This window comes from Paramormyrops kingsleyae, chromosome 12, assembly GCF_048594095.1.
Source record: "Paramormyrops kingsleyae isolate MSU_618 chromosome 12, PKINGS_0.4, whole genome shotgun sequence".
Lineage (NCBI taxonomy): Eukaryota > Metazoa > Chordata > Actinopteri > Osteoglossiformes > Mormyridae > Paramormyrops > Paramormyrops kingsleyae.
The window spans coordinates 9,525,443-9,547,640 of NC_132808.1; the positions used below are offsets into that span (position 1 = coordinate 9,525,443).

The 22,198-nt window shown below is 45.6% G+C and overlaps 1 protein-coding gene across 1 annotated transcript in view; it reads left to right on the forward strand.

Annotated features, from left to right (window-relative positions):
* Window positions 1–322: 322 nt before the first annotated feature.
* The window catches only part of LOC111839800 (uncharacterized), a 108,765-nt gene continuing 86,889 nt past the window's right edge, over window positions 323–22,198 (forward strand). The window contains exons 1-8 of the mRNA XM_072718638.1: window positions 323–443; window positions 1,236–1,328; window positions 1,547–1,891; window positions 4,757–5,110; window positions 12,213–12,314; window positions 12,793–12,888; window positions 13,717–13,809; window positions 17,829–17,900. Coding sequence (XP_072574739.1) covers window positions 1,268–1,328; window positions 1,547–1,891; window positions 4,757–5,110; window positions 12,213–12,314; window positions 12,793–12,888; window positions 13,717–13,809; window positions 17,829–17,900 — 1,123 coding nt within the window. The 5' untranslated portion in view covers window positions 323–443; window positions 1,236–1,267. The remainder of the gene's footprint in view (window positions 444–1,235; window positions 1,329–1,546; window positions 1,892–4,756; window positions 5,111–12,212; window positions 12,315–12,792; window positions 12,889–13,716; window positions 13,810–17,828; window positions 17,901–22,198) is intronic.

Below are 22,198 nucleotides of genomic sequence, written 5' to 3' on the forward strand. Positions count from 1 at the left end.
CTAAGTATTAGAATTGAACATTTTATTTGCAGTTATATTAATTTGTCCAATTACTTATGAGCCCCTGAAAGGAGGGGATTGTGTAGAAAAATTACTTTAGTCATGCAATGTTTTTGTTCTACATGCTGAATTAAAGCTGAAAGTCTGCACTGTACACGTAACTGTAACAGCTGGGTCCTTGACATTTTGTTAAAATAATCCAATATACCTTTTATATCATTGACTATAAATAGTTGCAGAAGTTCACCTCACTCCTCATGGACCGGCAAATAAACAGAGTGTCACTGTTTGTCGTGCACGCCGACCGGGGAAGCGGGATTTATTATAGGAAAACGCAAGGCAACTCACAAGACTGACCTAAAACTTCAGTGACCGGACTGGGGAAAACATACCTAACGCAGACTTAAATACATTGGACTAATGACAACAATCAGAAACAGCTGGTAAACACTGGGAATCCACACGGGGTTAACGAGGGGGCGTGGCATACGGAAGAAGCGGACGATCGCGGTATGACACTGTTAGTGTTACAGTCACTAGTGTTACACTGTATCTGTGACTGCAGTGACTAATGTTAATGTCATGAATGATCAGACCACTTAAAAGCTAAATAATATGGAAATGATATGTTTGTTAAAATCTCGACTTCTATAATGGAAATTGTCCATGTTTTAGCTATTAATTAGGGATCCGTCGCTAAACTCGCTTTCTTACGGAAGAGGATTAGGGCCACCATGAAAATATTATTTGAATTCTGATTTTAATGTCAGAATTCTGAGTTTAGAAAAAAAGTCAGAATTCTGAGAAAAAAAGTCAGAATTCTGACATTAAAGTCAAAATTCTGAGTTTAGAAAAAAAGTCAGAATTCTGAGAAAAAAAGTCAGAATTCTAATAATATTTTCATGGTGGCCCTAATCCTCTTCCGTACTTTATATAGCCCCTTATATGTTGTATATTTTTGTATGTGTTATAACACAGTTTTCATTTAAGTTAACAATCAGCCACTTAACCATGACTTAAGCGATTTGCATTTGATCAGGGAAACACAGCCATGCGATCCACCCTTCGCCGTAATTCAGGTGTGTTGGGCGTGTTTCAGCTCCAGGTGTAAACTGAAAGTAAAAGTATGGCCAGAAAATGGAATTTCGTGTAGGGATGTAACTGCGTTAATAAAAGCGCATATAGTTTGTTTATAAAAACGAAAATATACAGCAAAATTTGTTCTTGTCTTATAGAAACAGTTCTTTGTAGAAGACTAAAGGTGGCGATGCAGATCAATACTTTCAGCGCTATTTTGACGGTGTTGAAGTTCGTCATTAACTCTGATGGTATGTACATTTTGAAGACAGTTTTACGTGTCTGGTAACTCGTGTAATAATGTTGAAGAAATGTAATTGAGTTGTTCTTGTTTGGCGTGTACTTTATTAATGGACCAATACTTGCTTACCAAATATATTCAAATAACTGAGTTGCAATGGATATTTCATACTTATTATTTAATGTTTTTTGTCATAAAGTTATTTTATATCTGTTATTCCTGTGGTAGGTTTCCTGCTACACGGCTCTGCTGGTCCTCTAACAGCCCGGCTGGGAGAAGCTGTACTGCTGCCCTGCTTTGTGGACAGACCCCTGCCTTTGGAGGAGCTGGAGGTGGACTGGAGAAGGACTGATTCAGACACCATCGTGCACCTATTCCAGGGGGGTCAGAGCAGACCTGAATCACAGGGGGACGCCTACAGGGGCAGAGCCCACTTCTTCTCTCAGGAAATCCCCAAAGGAAACTTCTCTCTGCTGCTTGACGGTGTGAGGACTGCAGATGCAGGAGTGTACAAGTGTGTGGTTTATACAGAGCAGGAGCAACGTGAAACACGGGTGGAAATACAGGAAGCAGGCAAGTGAGCCTTTCTCATTTATGGCTTATGACACATGGACCCAGGGGCATAGGTTTCTTATTAACATTGGGGGAGGCGAGTATATCAGGGTCTGAGGTGTGACGTCACCGTGTGGCGCTGTTTACGTTCGTTTTTATTCGTAAATTATTGCTGCTTCAGTCACAATATAAAAAGTGATGTTATTATTTCCATTTTTATTTATATTCATCTTTACCTATATGGTAGTTTAAGTGCGGTAATGTCCCGCATTATATACGCTGAATTTGCGGGAATTATTATAATCACGAACAAATCGCGAGATTCCGCCACGAATGTCAGGTCATGTACCAGAGCATGTGAGCGGAGTAAATCGGTGAGAGTTTCCGCTCCTCGCTCACGAGGCTGTTGGCTCCGCCCGCTTCTCCGCTCTAATTCGCACTAAGCCGCTCCGCTCAACACCGCTCCTCGCTCCACTAAAATTTCTTCCCACTCCAGTCAAATCGCTCCACGCTCGCTCCAATTTAAAAGATGGACAAATAATATGCATGCCTAACAAATGTCACCTTTAACTGAAGCCTATATCATAAAGAAATATGAGCAACGGCAACATTGCCATTCAGAACAGAAAGTTTTTATTTTTAAACAACATATAGGCAACAACGGACAGGTTTGGCAATGGCATTCCTCACAAAAATAGACTTAAAAATAAAGTAATCAGTGGGCTTAATAGCCTAAAGAAAGTACAGGCTAAGCATCCACGTTTTAAATTTCTCATTTTTTTTTCTGTTGCTGCTGCTGCGTCTCTCTATAAATTTTCACTGACAGCGTTATGTGAAATAAAAAATCCTATTAGACCTACTTTGAATGAAAAAACGAATCCGATTACCAATATCTACTTTATAGGCTTTTATACTTTAATTTACTTTATAGACTTGATATGCTACAACCATATAAAACTTGCTCACGTTTTGCTCTGGCCTCCGCGTGTTCGCGTAGCACACTCTCATGTTTCCGAAAAAGGTGTCTTTTTAGATTCCAAAGTGAATCTTCACTCACTGAAACAGTTTCACCACATTGCTCTTGCTCTACATTATTGTCATCTATACGTTTGATAAGAATAGTTCACTTGTATGATCTATCAGTTTCCTTTGTGAAATACAGTGTTACCTCGGTTCTCGAACTTAATCCGTTCCGGACTCCGGATCGAATCCTAAAAAGTTTGAGTTCTGATCGAATTTTTCCCATAATAAATAATGGAAAACCAATTAATTGGTTCCCGCCTCCCCAAAATTACACCTAAATGTTTTTTTTAGCAATTAAACACAAATCCCAACATTACTCCTGTTCTGCCCTGATCGTCCGCTCCTTCCGTGTGCCACGCCCCCTCGTTAACCTCATGTGGGATCCCCCTGTGATCAGCTGTTTCTGGTTGTTGTCATTAGTCCTCTGTATAGACCTTTTTCACGAAAACCGGAAATACGTAATTGTAGGGTAAACGTAGTTCCGGTCAAGCGTCAATGCATTAGAAAACCCAGGATTAGAGAAAATTGAGGAAATGCAAACTACAGCAAATGCGAGGCTGACATTGAAGCGTTACCTTTTGTTTCCGCTCAGAGACGTGCTGTGTGACTCATTTCCTGGCCCGTACAATTTATCAGCGTTCACGGTTCGACTTCTGATATTCAGATCGAGTTCTAGGTCAAACTGGTTTGTTCGACTTTAAAGAAATTCGAGTTCTAGTGAGTTCGAGAACCGAGGTACCACTGTACCTGGGAGACTTGAAAACAAGGCCTGGATTTGGAATCAAGGGCCAGATTTGAATAGGGAGGCATTAGGCCATCACTGCCATTATTTGGTAGCAAAATCCTGATTATGTATCATTAAACTGAATTTTTCTGTAAATTACCTTCAGAGGTTGTTTATAATGTAATGTTTTTTGATGCATTATTAATTTCTTATAGTGAAAGCAGTATCTAATTACTGCAATTTAGCATATAGACAATGTGAATAAATCCCAGCTAATTCACATTTGCCTAACTGTCTATGTAGTATCAGGGAAGTTACACATAAAAGTAACGCATTACAGACAGAAGTGGAAAGTTCAGGTTCAGAAAGTACAAATCCAGACCAAGGTTTTGTTTCAACCAACCACACTGAAAAAAGTTATTTTAAATGAGCTCAGTTGAATCATATACAGTGGTTACACCCAAATAGAATGAGTATTTTGAAAATGAAACACTCTTTTTAAGTTGATGCATTGACTTTATGTTCTGAGAACTGAATATAGTTGAATTAATCTCACTCATTTTTCATGTCTAATTAATCCAAATGGATCACTTTCATTCATTAAATTAGGTATATAATCTAACAGTAGCTGTGGTAAAAGGTAACTGAAACACAATACAAAACACTGTGCAGGGCTGTTTTTGCTAAAGCGTCTGCTCTGTGGAACCAGGTTAAACGAAGCCCAAAACCATCTGCTTTTGTGAGGGAAAAATTAGGATCAACACATGATGGAACTCTATGCTTCTTGTTATGCAGCGATTGTCACTCATTGTTGCTCAGATTGTAGAGGAGGTGGTTCCAAGCAACTTGAGAATGTTCGACCAACCAGTCACATGTCTTGGATCCACCTCCTCTACAATCTGATTGGTTATCTCTCTGAACCAATATCTTTTCATTCTGCCCTCAGAACATTTTTGAGTAACAAAACTGCTACAAGCTTAGTGTGGTGCCGGATTCTTCTCCTGAGTCACATATGCCAAGTTTTAAAAATGATGCATGTTGAAATGAAAACAACCCCAAACATATGTTTTCCCTATAGGAGGGGAAAACACACAGATGTCAGGTTGCCAGATGGTATGATCTTCCTGTTCTTGTTCCAGAGCGGCTGGTGGTGACGGGTGCAGATGAGCCTGTCTATGCACATGCTGGAGAGGATGTGACTCTCAGCTGCTCTGTGGACACCCATGTTAATGTGACAGAGCTTCAGGTGGAATGGAAAAAGACAGACGATGATGGTGACATCTTGGTGCTTCTGTATGCTGATGGAGAGAACAGACCAGATTCTCAGGATGGGAGATACTCTAGAAGAGCTGAATTCTACACTGAGGAAATTCCCAAAGGAAACTTCTCAATGAAACTAAGGAAAGTCAGGACTGAAGACAAAGGAGAGTTCAGGTGTGAAGTCCACTCAGATACTGATTCTGCCAGTACAACTGCCAGGATAGCAGCACTGGGTGAGTCACTAGAAGGACTGGTTTCAACATGGATCTCAGCGTACTGTAGTTCTGTGTGATTAAATCACATTTTCATTCCCCTGAGGGTCAGTGGCTCTGCTGTACACTGATCGTTTTGCAAATGCCATATGGTTTAATCTGCTCAGTGTAACAGTAGAAATGGTCAAATTTAGTGCAGTTTTAAAGACACACAATGTATTAAATGAACGAATGAATATTTGTTTCAGGCTTCAGCTTTAGTGCAGTTTTCAGCTCTGTCATAGCAGGTATTTTATTAGAGTGATGAACTGTAATGTGTAATTATGGTTTTATTATTTATATTCATTTGAGAGCTATACAAAGACCATGAGAGTGTGACTAGGAAAAATAACACAGTATTATTCTTACTTGTCCGTAACATCGTATGACAGAGTAATACAGTCAAAAAGCCCTTTGTGACATGCTGTGTAAATATATTCAAATTAGGGCTGCACGATTTATCGATTTCAAATCGAAATCGCGATTTGAAACAACACGATTAGCAAGTCGCAAAAATCGCAATTTTGGATATACATTATACAGCACGTCGGACCCAGGGTTTAAAACTGCTGTGAGAATAGTTTTACAGATTCATGCCATGCTCCCTGTGTGACAGTCATTCTCACCAGTCACAAGCGCTGTGCTTCTCGCGTGCCAGTCATGCTCACCAATCAGAAGTGGCCCAAGAAGGCTTATAGGCCCACAAACAGCAAACACGTGAAACCAAAGGAAAATGTTACATTTGCGGTGCGGAAAAATACTGATTCCGCTACTGAGCTGTAAGTGAATTGCCTACCTATTTCATGGTCCGAGATTATTTCAGAAAGGTCCTATCATCAATAGAACCGGTGAGCTCCTTTTAAACACCAGTTATAATATACGATCAGCGTATCATAACTTTGGTTTTTGTTAATAGACGATAGTATTAGTATACCGCTAACCTATCAAAACAACAATGAAACAATGAGTAATTCTCACAGCAGCGGAGTCGGTGACCTTCAAAAAAGCCGTAAAACCCACAATACAGTCGTGTTTATGTCATGTGTGCTTATTAAATTTAAGTGTTTCCAAAGATTAATCCCACAACAGTCAAATAAAAGTCTTGCTTTAACATAAATACCAAAAGAATAGATCGCTTTAACCGCTGTTACAGTTGGGTATGGGCACGCGGTCTTATTTAGAAAACATACAAAAAGAGACAAATATAATGTTTAATCATTCGTTTTGTATTTGTCCGAGTAACAAAGCAAAGGAATGATAAGCTGCTTCAGCCGAAAACTGCATTTTACTTCTCATTTAAAATAAAATCCAGGGTTGGCAACTGCATGGAGTGAGATTTTCTGTTCTCTGTTCTGCACACACATTTACATGCATGTAAGTTTTATTACCTTGTAAATAGTCTGTAGGGTTTGCAAACTGCCGTAACGTTTTTGATGCAGCTAATTTTAAGTTCAGAATGGAATATAGATTTGCCGTAAGATTTCTTGCGTGAGAGTCTGAAAGAGTTTGCAACATGAACACGTACGTACATTTTTTGTTTCACCTGAATTTATTTGTATAGAAAATAACCGTATACAGTTGTTAAAAAGCGGAAACTGTTATGATAGGTGACCAAGCGAACCGGGAAACAGGCGAAGCAAGCCGAGAGTGCAGGCAAACGGGGTTTATTCCGGACAACAGGGTAGAGACACCAACGAACATCAATGACAGATCTGGGGTAACAGACTCAGACGCGGACTAAATACAGCAGACAAGCCACAATAACAAGGAACAGCTGGGCACGATCGGGAAAGCACACGTGGATAATGAGGGGGCGTGGCACACATCAGGAGCGGACGGAGCAGGGTGTGACATAACCCCCCCCCAAAGGCGCGCACTCCGGGCGCGCCAGAGAGGAGGCGACGGACGAGACGAGACCGGGGAACAGGACCTGAAAGACAAAACCAAAAACCATCAACGAAGGACAGGGAACAAGACCGAAACACAGAACAAGAACAAGGACGAAACGAAAGACAGGACCCGACAAAGAACAGGAAACGCGGACAGGCAGACAGAGAAAGGAGACACAGAGGGGACAGAAAACGGAGGAACAACAGGGCGAGGAGTGAACACAGGAGACACCGAGGGACGAGGAGCAAAGACAGGCGGGACAAAGGGACCAGAAGGGAACGGAGGAGACACAAAGGGAGGAGGAAGCAGGGGAGCCCAAGGGAACCCAGGCGGGCGAGGGAAGGCAGCCGCAGGGGCCGCAGGCGGAAGGGAGGCCGGAGCAGGAGGGGACCACACAGGGGACAAGGAGACAGACGGAGGGACCGACAAAGGAAACGAGGAGGGAGCAGGAGGGAACCCCGGCGCAGGCAGGCAAAAGGGGGAAGCCGCAGCAGGCGGAGGCACAGCCGGAGCCAGGGAAGGCGCCGTCCGACGCCCAGCCGAAGCGGGGGGGCCCGGAGGCGGCCGACGAAGGGACCGCAGGCGGGCGACGAGGCACCGGAGGGGGACCCGGAGGCGACAGCCGAGCCGGAGCCGTAGGACCCGCAGGCAGCCACCGAGCCACGGCCAGGGGGCGCACGGGCGAGCCAGGGGGCAGGGCGGGCGGGACCCGGGCCCGACGCCTGTGTCCCCGTCCCCCACGGGAAACGGACAGGCGGGGTCCTGGGGGGTGTCGGCCTCGCTGAGGCAAGGGCGTGGGAGTCAGGGCCTCTAAGGAGGCAACAGGCGGGGCAGTCGGCGCCGCAGGCGTGGCCGCGGGCGTGGCCGCAGGCGGGGCAGCCAGAGCCGCAGACAGGACTGGAGAGCTAGCCTCAGGCGGGGCCGCGGGCAGAGCGGCGGCCTGGACAGGCGAGCAGGGCTGGGCCGACCGGACAGGCGAGCAGGGCTGGGCCGACCGGACAGGCGAGCAGGGCTGGGCCGACCGGACAGGCGAGCAGGGCAGTTCCGGCGAGCAGGGCTGGCCGGACAGGACAGGGGAGACGGGCAGGACCTGCGAGCAGGGCTGGCCGGATAGGACAGGCGAGACGGGCAGATCAGGCGAGACGGGCGAGACAGGCAGGTCAAGAGCCGGCAGGACAGGCAGTTCAGGAGCCGGCAGGACGGACGAGACAGGCAGTTCAGGTGCCGGCAGGACAGGCGAGACAGGCAGGTCGAGAGCCGGCAGGACAGGCGAGACGGGCAGGACCGGCGAGCAGGGCTGGCCGGACAGGACAGGCGAGACGGGCAGGACCGGCGAGCAGGGCTGGCCGGACAGGACAGGCGAGACGGGCAGGACCGGCGAGCAGGGCTGGCCGGACAGGACAGGCGAGACGGGCAGGACCTGCGAGCAGGGCTGGCCGGATAGGACAGGCGAGACGGGCAGATCAGGCGAGACGGGCGAGACAGGCAGGTCAAGAGCCGGCAGGACAGGCAGTTCAGGAGCCGGCAGGACGGACGAGACAGGCAGTTCAGGTGCCGGCAGGACAGGCGAGACAGGCAGGTCGAGAGCCGGCAGGACAGGCGAGACGGGCAGGACCGGCGAGCAGGGCTGGCCGGACAGGACAGGCGAGACGGGCAGGACCGGCGAGCAGGGCTGGCCGGACAGGACAGGCGAGACGGGCAGGACCGGCGAGCAGGGCTGGCCGGACAGGACAGGCGAGACGGGCAGGACCGGCGAGCAGGGCTGGCCGGACTGGACGGGCAGGTCAGGCGAGACGGGCTTGGGCATGCGGCCAGCAGGGGGCGCCGCAGCGGGCGCCGCCATCACGCGGCCAGCAGGGGGCGCCGCCATCACGCGGCCAGCAGGGGGCGCCGCGGGTGTGGCTGCTGGCGAGCAGGGCAGGACGGGTAAGTCAGGCAGTTCAGGTGCCGGCAGGACGGGCGCCGCCGTCATGTGGCCAGCAAGGGGCACCTTGGGTGTGCGGTCAGTAGGGGGCGCCTCGTCAGGCGCTGCAGTCATTTGGCCAGCAGGGGGCGCCGCAGCAGGCGCCGCCAGCACGCGGCCAGCAGGGGGCACCGCGGCGGGTGCCGGAGCCAGAGTGGTGGCAGCTGCAGGGACTGCAGGCAGAGCAGGCAGGACAGGTGGGTCGAGCAGGACAGGCGGGTCGGGCTGGACAGGCGGGTCAAGGGGTGCTGCAGGCAGATCGGGGGCGGCAGCTGGCAGCGCAGCCACGGGCAGATCGGCGGCGGCAGCTGGCAGCGCAGCCACGGGCAGATCGGCGGCGGCAGCTGGCAGCGCAGCCACGGGCAGATCGGCGGCGGCAGCTGCAGGCAGCGCAGCCGCGGGCAGAGCGGCGGCGGCAGCTGCAGGCAGCGCAGCCGCGGGCAGAGAGGCGGCAGCTGCAGGCAGCGCAGCCGCGGGCAGAGAGGCGGCAGCTGCAGGCAGCGCAGCCGCGGGCAGAGAGGCGGCAGCTGCAGGCAGCGCAGCCGCGGGCAGAGAGGTGGCAGCTGCAGCAGGCAGCGCAGCCGCGGGCAGCTCGGCGGCAGCTGCAGCAGGCAGCGCAGCCGCGGGCAGCTCGGCGGCAGCTGCAGCAGGCAGCGCAGCCGCGGGCAGCTCGGCGGCCTGGACAGGCGATGCAGCGGCGGTGTCATCCCAGGCGGGGAGTAAGGAGCAAGCCCCCAAGAAGAGCGTCGGGGCGGCTGCTTCTCCTTTCCCCTTCCGCTTCTTTTTTTTTTCTTGCGGCTGGGGCACGTCGCTTGCGGCGGGGTAACCTCGGAGAGGGTGAGCGGTTGAAGCCGCTTCTCCGTAACCCTGTCGACGAGTTGGCGGAGGTTCTCGCGAACCTCCGCCATGACAGGCGCCGCCGTGAGTGGGGTTACCTCCTGAAGGAGGGTCCCGCTTGTGCTGGCTAAGGCCAGTAGTCCGGAGTCCTCCCGGACCTCCGGCTGGTGGAGCCAGTAGATGACCTCGTGGAGCAGGTCGACGCGTTGATCGTCGACCTGCGGAGGTGCGTTGTGGAGATCTGTCATTCTGTTATGATAGGTGACCAAGCGAACCGGGAAACAGGCGAAGCAAGCCGAGAGTGCAGGCAAACGGGGTTTATTCCGGACAACAGGGTAGAGACACCAACGAACATCAATGACAGATCTGGGGTAACAGACTCAGACGCGGACTAAATACAGCAGACAAGCCACAATAACAAGGAACAGCTGGGCACGATCGGGAAAGCACACGTGGATAATGAGGGGGCGTGGCACACATCAGGAGCGGACGGAGCAGGGTGTGACAGAAACTTCGACCTACATGAAATCACCAATAAACGACTTCTATTTATTCAACATTTTATAAAATGCATACTACATTTAAAAATTTCCAGGTTTACAGTTTCAGGACAGAACAGCCACTTGTTTACGGTTTTTTGAGTGTTATTTGTTATACAGGATTAGCCCTTTATCACTGTCTGGTGGTAGAGGTGTGACCGCTGCGATGCATCCAATGAGAACGCAGAAAAAATATGTTCTCCGGAGTCTTTAATCAAGAGCTTAACAATGCTCGGAACTTGTATATTTCTGCGTGTATGTGTGTGTGGTTCTGAAAGTAAAAATAAGAAAAATAGAATAGGAATATAAATGTTATATATACAGATTCCAGTATCAAATAAACAGTTCTACCTTCACCGTTATCTTACGGTAACTTAAGCCGCCATCCCGCAAGCTGAATTAACAAGCATCTATAAATGGTAATACACAACGTAATATAAATAAAACTTGCTGGGATAAATAAGTAGGTAAATATAGACCGTCTATAATAAACATAGGCATCGCATGACATTCAAGGTAAACGCAACATAAATCTAAGTAACAAATCATCAAAATAGAACGTTCGCCGCATCAAAGGGCTCATTTACCATTAATGGTATATGGTATCCCGACATAAAACACTCTCGTATAATGCACATATATGAACTTACGGGTATCTGAACCCACACAACAAAATATACCCAGCACGGTATATCTCCCTTCCTTCTCCGATCTAACTAAACCCACGCTCTAGACCAGGGGTGTCAAACTCATTTTAGGGTGAGGGCCGGATGAGAAGAAAATGTGACCATGTGCGGGCCGAATTTATTATTATTTTTTTTTTAATCATAGTGCATCAAATTACAACAAATGCACTATATTCTGTAAAACTGCATTTAACAAGTCCTCAGAAACTGTTCATTAACACTCTTATTCCTTTTTAATACTACTACTACTAATAATAATGATAATAAAAAAGATTTGATATTTAATACTATTGTTCAAATCATCCCGCGGGCCGTATTGGACACCATAGTGGGCCGTATTCGGCCCGCGGCCCGTATGTTTGACACCCCTGCTCTAGACGAAGAAAGAAAAACATGGCGGGGGGTAATGTCCAGCTTACGCTTGCCTCAGTCCGATTCCCCATTTGTCCCGTATCTCCGTAAGTCGTCCAATGACAGCAGGAACTGGGCGGGACTCGCAGGTTGCATGCTGAGCGGAATAAGCGGACTAAACCCGCAGCCCTTCAGCACATATTAGTGTTAATAACAGCAGCTAACAACACAATAGCGCAAACAAAAGGGCTGCATACACGGAAGTAGTTCTTGCTTGTTCATTGGCGTGGGAAAAGGCGGTTCTAGTGTTATTAGGAGGGCAATAAGCGTTACCTGCAAGATCGCTATTTTTCTTTTTGCTGCATTAGTTTTCATTATTACTTTATTTAACTTGACACATCACATCTTTAAATTCTCATCCTTGCATTAGAATATAGACCAGTTAATACTGATGGTATCTCATGCTGCGTCATATGTTTTAAAATTACTACACACTGAATATTGACATAAAAAAAATAAATCGCAAATCAAATCCTAATCGCAATTTCTGTCAGAAAAATCGCGATTCGATATTTTCCCCAAATCGTGCCGCCCTAATTCAAATCATATATGGGAATATGAAAAATCTTATATATTAAATCTGTAACTTTTCAGGCTGGAGAACAGTTAGAACTTACACACTTATGGACAAAGATTTAATCATAAACTTCTGCTCCACTTTGTGAGACTAAATGGTGTGGACGTGTTGATTATGCTGCAGCATGACAAACAGCCTATTTTAGAAAATGACTAATGGAATGTAATTCTGAATATTTTAGGTTATTCATCCCTGCATTGGCTGATTCTGGGGCTGTGCATCGCTGTCACACCTGCAGTCCTACTTACTGGTGCTTTATCTGTCAGGCATTTAATAAGGGGAGGTAAGTGTAGCATCTGCTCTGTCATTTCTAGTCATTTTGATTACATCAGTGGATCCATGTTTGCAGCCACTTATCCTGTAGAGGGTATCTCAGCAGACATTGGGCATCAGGCAGGACTGTATCTACACATGGTGCCTGTCCATTGCAGGGCTTAACTGTGATGTCATTAACATACTTTGATCCTGTGTCTCTAGTAACAAACACATGACAAAAACATATGAATTATTTCAGAAAGTTTTATTACTATAAACCCCTGCAAACTAAAACAATGAACCAAAGCTGATGTCCTCATTGAAATTATACTAAAATAATGCAGGAGCTGCATCTGGTGAGACTGACAGTCTGTACTGGGTGTCTGTAGGTGAGCATGCAGCAGAATGACCATCTGAGGATGGCTGTAGATCATTAAACTTTGCATGAATCATCAACTAATGTTACAGAGCATGTGGTTAAATTTGGTTCTACTTTCTGTCTATAGATAAAAGCAAACAGGCTCTGTTGAGTCACTGTTCACATGTCACAGCTCCACCAATCATGGTTTCCGCTGCATTCATCCTGTGGGGTGTAACTGAAGGTGAGCCCATTGAATATGGTTTAAAGAAGCCTTACAAAGAGACAGATTTTATTGATTTTGTTGTGCAGGCAGTAAGAAATAAACAGCAGCAGCATAAACAGCAACCTGCTGGGGATTAATTATATAAATTAGTGACTCTGTAATTTGAGGCTGATACTTAGTATTTGTAATTTATACTGTGGTGATTCACTTTTAAGGTAAATACATTTTCTTCATAAATGAACTCATAGTTATTTGTAGTTTTATATGTATTTCCTAAAATATTATTTTATTGACACTGTGAGTCTGTGTAGGCTCATGCACGTTTGATTTTGTTCACTCAAAATGAGCATCTGCTTTTCTGGATTACCTGCAAGAACAGGGAGGTCATTAAACACACTGTGATGAAATAAAGATGTATTTACAACAGCAGAGGCAGCGCCCCCTGGTGACTAATTATATAATTTTAGATGTTAGCAGTCAGTAATGAAGTGACAGGTAACATGAAATCCAATGTAAAGTTCTGCAGAGTAGAAGGAAGGAAGTTATGAGAAGCTAAGAAATTTAAACAGGAAAAACGGGGATCCTAGTGCTGCAGTCAGAACTGGGGAACAATTATATGGCTGCCAACATAAATACTGTAAGAGGAGAGGATTCCTTTGGGGGTTTGGCTCAGTGGGGTAGGATGTTTCACCTGCGTTTGGAGGGTCGCTGGTTCAAATCTCAGACTCGACAGAGTTTTACACATGAGCCTCTCAGCAAGGAACTGAACCCCCAACTGCTCCCAGTATTTTCTGACCCTGGTTGGTTCTGCTAAATAAATAAAACTTACTGTTAACTGTTTCCCAGGATCCACAGAAGAGGCTGTTACTTGTCCTGCCATCAGTCTGATGTATATCCTGATGTTGATCAATATGGCTCCATATCAGGATTTAATTGCAAGTATGTTTACATATTTCCCTGTTTCTTATCCTGTTTCCTACACTTCATATTAAAGGAAGTTGTCACTGTTTGGGGAAAAAAAACTGTAAAATAAAGACAGATGTTTGTAGTCAGTTTGACCATGACAGTGATCATTGTCAGCATTGTGTCAGAGTGGTTTGGAGAGGAGAAGCTGAGAGCTTCCAAAGGATCATATATAAAGAACCAAAGAGCAGTGAAGATCCATAGTATCAGGCAGGAGATGAAAACCCTCAGGTCCCAATACAGCTGATGTACATCCTACACAAGAAGATCAGGGTCCTCAGCCGGGCAGAGTGGCATCGGAGACCTGAAAGCACTGCATTCATCACCAAGCCCTTCAGGTTTATGAAGGAACTGTTATGGCAGAAGCATATCAGCAAGCTGGAATGTTCACAGGAGGAGATAGATCAGTATCTGCAGTAGTATAGCGACCCAGCAATAGATCAGGACTTGGGAGAGTGCAGCACACTGGTACAGCCGGCCGAGGCAGCTGTGCAGTTTGACATGTCGGACCTGCAGCTGAAAGAGGTTCCTGAGATGGTCAGGAGAGGATGAGCAACCTCAGCTCCAGGCCTGAGTGGCGACCATGCAGAGTGAACAAGATGTGCCCTAAACTCTTCCTGCGCTTGTGGAAGCTCCTCTGAGTTGTCTAGAGAAGGACCAGTATTCCCAGTAGAGGATTGCTTTTGGATCCCAAAGGAGGAGAACTGGAGGTGAATAGACCAGTTCTGCCTCATCTCTCTGTTGAGGGTTGAAGTAAAGATCATCTTCAGTGCTGTTTCTAACCGGCTGTGCACCTTTCTTGTGAAATTCAGTTAAACTGATACATCAGTCCAGAAAGCAGGCATGTCAGGAATGGCCGGATGGCTGGAGCACATGGGCGTGGTGACTAGTGATGCGCAGATCACAGTTATATCTGGGGGGGGGCACCGCGGCAGGCAGATTCATAAAAATTACTATTCTGATTAATAGTGGAAGGTTTGCACGTGGGTGATATATGTCATAAATGAGGAAAATATTCAGTACATTCTATAAAATGTGACTATTTTAAGCTTCATTTTACATCTGGTACGAATCAGCAGACTAGATTCTCATTGCGGGTCCATTTGTCTTGAGCAGTAATGGAGGCAAAAAAGATGAAAATCAAATAAAGAGAATTAAAAACAAATAAAAATGATGGGCAGAAAAGTTATGTGTGGGAGTGATTTAGTGAAATAGTTACTATGACGAGTCAATGCTGGGAATGTCATATGTAACATGGTATTAGTATTCTTAATGGTCTGTATTTGGGAAGATGCAGCGACATGCGGAATTATAGTCTGACGGGAGTAAAGATGTCAGTCTGTGTTCAGGCTGTTGTGGAAATACCTGTTGCCATTTTTATTTTACCAAAAAAGAACTTTTACTTTAAGTTTATGTTTATTAATTCAGTGTAATATGTTATCAGATCATCACACTTACATGTATCCCACTGAGAAATACTGGTAATGTGCGATCGGGTGCCGGTCTCTGAATCAGAGAAAATACTTCATTCGGGTGGGTGGCGGGTGGATGATTTATATGTACATGAGGATTCGGATGGAGTCAGAGCCGATCTGAGCATCACTAATGGTGACTCAGCTGATCAGGGAAGCTGGGAGAACAAAGGCAATCTGTCAGTCCTGTGGCTCGACCTGCTTATGCTTTTGGCTCAATTCCACACAAGCTGGTGCAGCTGCCTTTGATGGAACATCATGTCCCCAGTAGTCACAGATCTCATTGTGGATTACAGCAGCAGTGTCAGGGTGAGAACCTCCTCAGGAGCTGTTATATCAGGCTGGAATAAGGCTGAGATCAGGATCATCACAGGCTGCATTATCTCTGTGGTTCTGTTCTCTGTTGCCATGAACATGCTCACAGAATCTGCCGAACCAGAGTACAGAGGGTCTAAAACAGAAACTGCCCAACGCCAGCCAGCCATCAGAGGACTTATGGATGACATAACAGTCACCACAGAGTCAGTTCCAGGACAACACTGGATCCTTCAGGGGCCTGAACAGCTGATGGGGTGCAGATGGAGGTCAAGCTAGGTCCATAGTGCTGAGGAGAAGGAAGGTGGATGACGGTTCAGTATCGGAGATACTACCTTCCCAACCATTACATGGAAGCCTGTTAGGAGACAAAATGTTTGGCAGCATCCTGAAGGACACAACAGCCATCAAGTCGGCCTGCACTGAGTTGGATGGCTGGCTGAGATCAGTGGACCGGACTGACCTACTGAGGTAATTTAAAGCAGGGCTGTACCAGCATGTCATTCCTCCAAGAGTCCTGTGGCCACTCCTGGTTTACCAAGTACGAATCTCGACAGTGGAAACTGTGGAGCAGAAAGTCAGCAGCACCTCCGGAGCCTGAGCAGCATGGCTCTCTATAGTCATCAAAACAACCTGTGACTGCCACTCAAGTCCTTGGAGGAGGAGTTCAAGGTTACAAGAGCTGGGAAAGTGTCGCTGTACAGAGGGTCAAGCGATCTGAAGGTGGCCAGAGCTGGGATAATGGTGAGGACTGGCAGGAAGTGGAGGGCAGAGGAAGCTGTTTTGCAAGCCGAGTTTAAGGCTGTGTCACAAGATAATGCAAGGAGTGGTGATGCAAGGCTGAGCTGGACTAGGATCCCTCTCCACATCCCACCTTAATCACCCAAGGGAAGCAGGAAAACTTCCTGGTCCAGCAGGAAGTGAAAGCAGCAGTGAAAGAGGAGAGATTGTGCTGGATGGTGGGAATGAGGCAACAGGGGGTTTAGTCAAGATGGGAAAATACGGTAGAGAGGAAGGTGACCTGGGCTGAGCTGTGGAAAGCTGAGCCACACAGCATCAAATTCCTCATCCAGGTTGTTTATGATGCTCCCCAGCCAATCCAATACAGATGGGGGGGGGGGGCAAGGTAGAGACACCAGCCTGTCCTCTGTGTTCCATGCATGGATCCCTGGAGCTCATCCTGAGATGCTGCCCAAAGACACTGAGTGAGGGGAGGTGCTGTTGGAGGCATGACCAGGTCCTGAAGGTAACTGCTAAAGACTTCAGCTCAGGAGTGGAATGGGCTAAATGTTCCTGCCCCTCCAGGCCGGTGATCATCTTCATCAGAGCTGGGGAGCAACTAAGATCTGCTGCAAGAACCTCAGCAGGTGTCCTGGACCAAGCTGGATGGAGCACAAGGTGTCTCCCTGTGGAGGTTGGCTGCAGGTGCTTTGCAGCCTGATTTTCAACTAAAACCTTCAGTTGGCATTGAAGGTGAGAGGAAGAGAAGAGCTGCAGCACCATCAGAGCGACAGAGAAAGCCTCAAGATGGCTGTGGCTGAAGAGAGGGGAGTCATGGGGGCAGAGGAGCCCGTAAGCCACCTGGACACAAGCTGTGGTCTGATCAGTCCCAGCCGGGTCGCCTGGAGGAGGGTGTATGATGCTGAAAGACCAGAAACACCCTGAGATTCCAGGATCATCACTGAGGATGTGAGCAGGAGCATCACTAGATGTATTTGCACATCAACAGAAGAATTTAGGAATGAATGTTTGTCAATTTGTCCAAATTTCTGTAGTTAATGAAATATGCATTAAAGCTTTTTACTACATTGTAATAAATCCATCAGTACATTTTCCATGAGGTGTTTCCATATAATTGCTGGTTCTTCTGCAGCCCAGTTACTGTTGGTATCAGGGTTGTAACAGTGCACTGTCCAGCTCTTATACTGTAATGTGGGTCACAGAGGCTTTTACTTTGAATAAGGATCTTCTGGTACTAATGTGTGTAAAATGATCATCTAACAGCTCATGATCAGATATGATGAATTTTAGTTTAATTTGTCCTTGAGGAATGAATGATCATTAATGGTCTGACATTGTTAAATATTTGTCCTATAATTTGGTGTAGCTGCGTGACACATGATGGGTTGAATTTAACATACAATCATAAATCCCATTTTTATTTTATCTTTATTTTATTTGTATTTCTCACTTGTTTTCATTTTGCAGTTTCATGGCAGAATATTATCCTCAACACTCTGACAGCTGCATTTCCCATCATTATGGTTGGTGTCCTAACAGGTAAGTTTAAGTGTAATTAATGGATATGAATCATTAAAGTAAAGCAGGATAAAGCAGCAGCTCCTGGTAAAATATTAAACACACTGTGGTGCATCTTTGAAGATGCCAAACATACTTCAGTGTTTTAGCACAAACTGCTCATTTTTCATCTCATTACTGTACAGACTTTAGGTGATTTTATTGTTCTCAGCACCTCAGGCTTTAAATTACCTTTAAATCAGAGCTCGATTCCCCCCTGAATCCCCAGCTTACTCTCCCATGCAGTAACCCAGCTAAGAGGGACGGTCCTTAGCAGGGCGGGTAAGACAAGGACCTGTAACCTGAAGTTTTCCAGCCCAAGTCCTGGGAGAAGCTCAGCCTGTTTACCTTTAGACAGGTGCTGAACCTGAACTGCTCCAGTGCCCAGCTGCCTGAAAGGGGGCGGTTTTAAGTAGCTAAGAAATGAGGTTTATTTAACATTAGGGCTGCATGATATTGGAAAAAAATCACATCACAATGTTTGATATTTTTGCAGTAAATGTTGTAATATTTATTAAACAAAAAAGAAGCTGAAAATAAGCTACAGCCTTATGTCATATAAGTCAGTGGTGTTGCCACAAATTATAATGATAAATAATACATATATAGTTACATTTATACATATAGTTACATTTATATAGCGCCTTTCACAATCCCAGGGTCGCTTTACACTAAAAAAAATAAGAAAGATTAATAATCAGTAAAGGAGGAAAAGACAGAAGAGAAATGTTCAAGGAAAAGAAATGTCTTTAATTCAGATTTGAATGGTGGAAAGTCTGGCGTGTGGAACAGTGAGGAGATTATTATTAGAGGATCTGAGAGAGTGAGAGGGTGAGAGAGTGAGAGGGTGAGCAGGGAGTCAGTAGTTCACTGAGGTAGTGAGGAGTGAGGTCATGCAGAGCTTTATAAGTGAGAAGCAATATTTTGAATTTGATCCGAGACGAAACCGGTAACCAGTGTAGCTGAGAGAGGATGGCTGTGATGTGAGAGGAGCGTTTGCTGTGAGTGAGAACTCAAGCTGCTGAGCTCTGAATATACTGAAGCTTTTGTATAGATTCTGCAGGGAGGCCAATGAAAAGGGGACTGCAGTAATCAATATGGGGCTTAATAAAAGCATGAACCAGAGTTTGGGCATCAGTACTGGACAGAAATGGGCATAGACAAGCGATGATATGGAGGTGAAAGAATGCAGTTTTGGAGAGGAAATTTATATGAAGATCAAAGTTAAGTGAGGAGTCAAACAGTACAGAAAGATTTCTGAAAACTGTAGCAGGTATGCAGCCAGTAAGTGTTTTGGGAGGGGAGTCAGTGGAGGAGTGTGTACTGAGATATAACTGAATATTATCAGTATAGCAGTGAACATTATGGTCATATCTGCAAATGATCTGACCAAAGGGGAGGATGTAGATTAGGAAGAGGAGGGACTGGAATGGCTGGTATAGTGCGTCACCATTAATAAAGGCATGTAGCTGTGTGGCTACAACTCTTTCCATCACTTTAGCCAGAAAAGGAAGATTTGAGGTCTATAGCTTGAGAGAGATGATTGATCAAACTCAGGTTTCTTGAGGATAGGAGTAACTGCAGCAGCTTTGAGAGAAGAAGGGACAGAACAGGAAGAGAGAGTGTTTATCAGTGATGCAATTGGAGAATTGATTATAGAAGAACCTGCTTTAAGTAGAGGTGTAGGGGCTGGTCGAGCTGACAGGAGGAAGAGAGAGAGGCAACAGGCGTAAAGCAGGGGAGTTTTATAACTGGAGTAGTACAGTCAAGGTTAAAGGGGGAGAATGACTGAGAAGTAGGAGGAAAATTATCTTAGATTTGGTTAATTTTGGCTTAAAAATGTAAAAATGCCTGGCACTGCTCAGCTGCATTGGACCAAGCTGGTACAGGAGGTCTGAGGAGTTTGTTAACAGTCCTAAGGAGTGTCTGTGGCCTAGACTTAGCACCACTTATGATGGAGGAGTAGAAGTGTGAGTGGTCAGTATTTAGGGCGTCCCTGTACTTGTGGATGTGCTCAGTGTATATAAGCATGTGCAGTGAGACCTGGGCCGGTATGCATATAACTTCCTAAGAATGGTCTTAAGAATGGTCTTAAGAATGGTCATACACTTGGACTTAAGAGTTCTTAGCAAAAAGTAGGACCTAAGAGCATTGTATAAATCTGCTAAAAGTAACTTTCAGCAAAGTCTAAGCCCAATTCCTAAGTGCTGACAGAGCCAGCATTTAAGTGTCGTGAAATGAGGACTACAAATAAAATCCCACCCCAAATACTGAGTTCAACCAATAGAGGAGCTGCACGGTGAATATATTAGTGATATTAAACCGTTAATGTAGAGCTTTATACAACATACCTTTTTGTGATCATACCGTTAATTGGTTGTACGAAAATCTACCTAGCACACCACCAATCAATTTCCACTAATAGATGCACATGTTGTATAAATTATGGGTCAAACGGAAAACTCATAGCAAGACATTGGATTCTAAAAGAAAACCAAACTGGATGACAAACAAAACGGTTCTTTTAGCACAGTTGGTGCTTAAATAGAAGGAGGTAATGCGAGGAAAGTTTGGCCCAGCTGTTACAAGCACGGACCAAAAAGCTTAGGAGGCTATTGCAAGCTCCGTAGATGCTGCGTCACCTCGGACAAGGCGTTCAGCAGAGGAATGTGAAAAAGGTGGTACAATGTTTTATCGACCTCACGAAAGGAAATCACAGTTTATAAAGCAAGCATGCAAGCTACAGCTTTGTGTCATTACTTATATTGCTCTTATGACCCTCGCTATAATTAATAATAATAACAATAATTATAACAATAATTATTTTATATTTTTCCAGTTGCCAAAAACGTAGCATCATTATCACCTTCAGTTCAACTGTAAGTGCATTTTTAGGTGACGTAGGAGATTGTATCCGGTTCCTAATTAGGTTGGTGACAAAAAGAATGCCCTCATGATCGAGCCTGTACCTTTTTATCAACTCGTTATCATCGTAAATCCGCAGTACGTCCTTTCTTTGACGGAAAGTGCGCGGTCTCCGTCTGGGTGCGTGTAGTGCAGCTGCCATCATTCAGCTCCTAACTGGCTTAGGAGTCCTCTCCAGCTCTCTTAAATAATTTAGGAGCTGAGACCAAGTCTTAACACTTAAGAATGTTTATGCATGCCACTTATTCTTAAGTCTGGGAGTAGGAGCAAAATCACATCACTCTTAGAATTGTGACGCATGTAAGAGTGAAATTTTACTCTGAGAAGTTTTATGCATACTGGCCCAGGCTGATCCCAGCCACTCGCTCCTGTCCTTGGTTCCCCCCTGAGCTCAGAATAATGAAGGCCACTGGCCAGCGTCCTGAACGCCTTTATAAGAAATGTAAAAGGGGAAAAGCGGCACAAACACTCTGGAATACTCTCTGTAATAAACCACAAACACATATAAGCACACAGACATTTAATCTTAAATCAATTATACCCTACATACTTTCCATGACATGCCATTCTGGATTAATAATCATTAACCCCCTTCTTTTAACCACCCTCATTCCATGACTTAACCAAATTAAATATAAATTAAAACATGGCTACCTTATGCTAAGAGTTCCCATGCAACGGTGTAATATATCCAATTGCTGCAGCTCCAGATCACGGCTAGGAACAAAGCGATATCGCTTGGTTACAATATAGCTCAACAAATTACTCTAATATCACCCAAAAAATAGCTTGTCATTTAACAGACAAACCACAGCTACCTACCATCCATCCATAAAGAAACACCCGAACGCAATCCACCAATCAGCATGACTAAACTGCGCTCATCCCGCTTTCCACATCTTGGGCTGGCTGTAGAGGGTGAAAAAGCCACCTGCCGTGTGAATAAACTGCTCTTATCCGACTCGTAACACGTTTGAATGAACTTTCTCCCTCCCTCTTACCAACCGGACTCACCAAACAATTCCTCATTCCCGCTTTTATCTCAGTCTCTGTCCCCACCCTTGCCATCCATTCTGCCTGTGCACCACCGCAAGTAATAAGCCTCACCTTAAGACAAACCAGCTCCCTCTATACGAACGGAGTACAATAGGGACCAACCTACCTAAAACCTACCACTTTAAGATGGCTATACTACAATCTGCCACATTAGGGGAGCCTTATTGTAAAGTGGCACCTTAAAGTGAAAGCTGCATTCAATAAGCTTATGATCAGAAATACCAGAGACTGAACCAGAGACAGAAACATCATTCAAACCACTAGAACAGAGCAAAGCAAGACTATGACCATGAATGTGA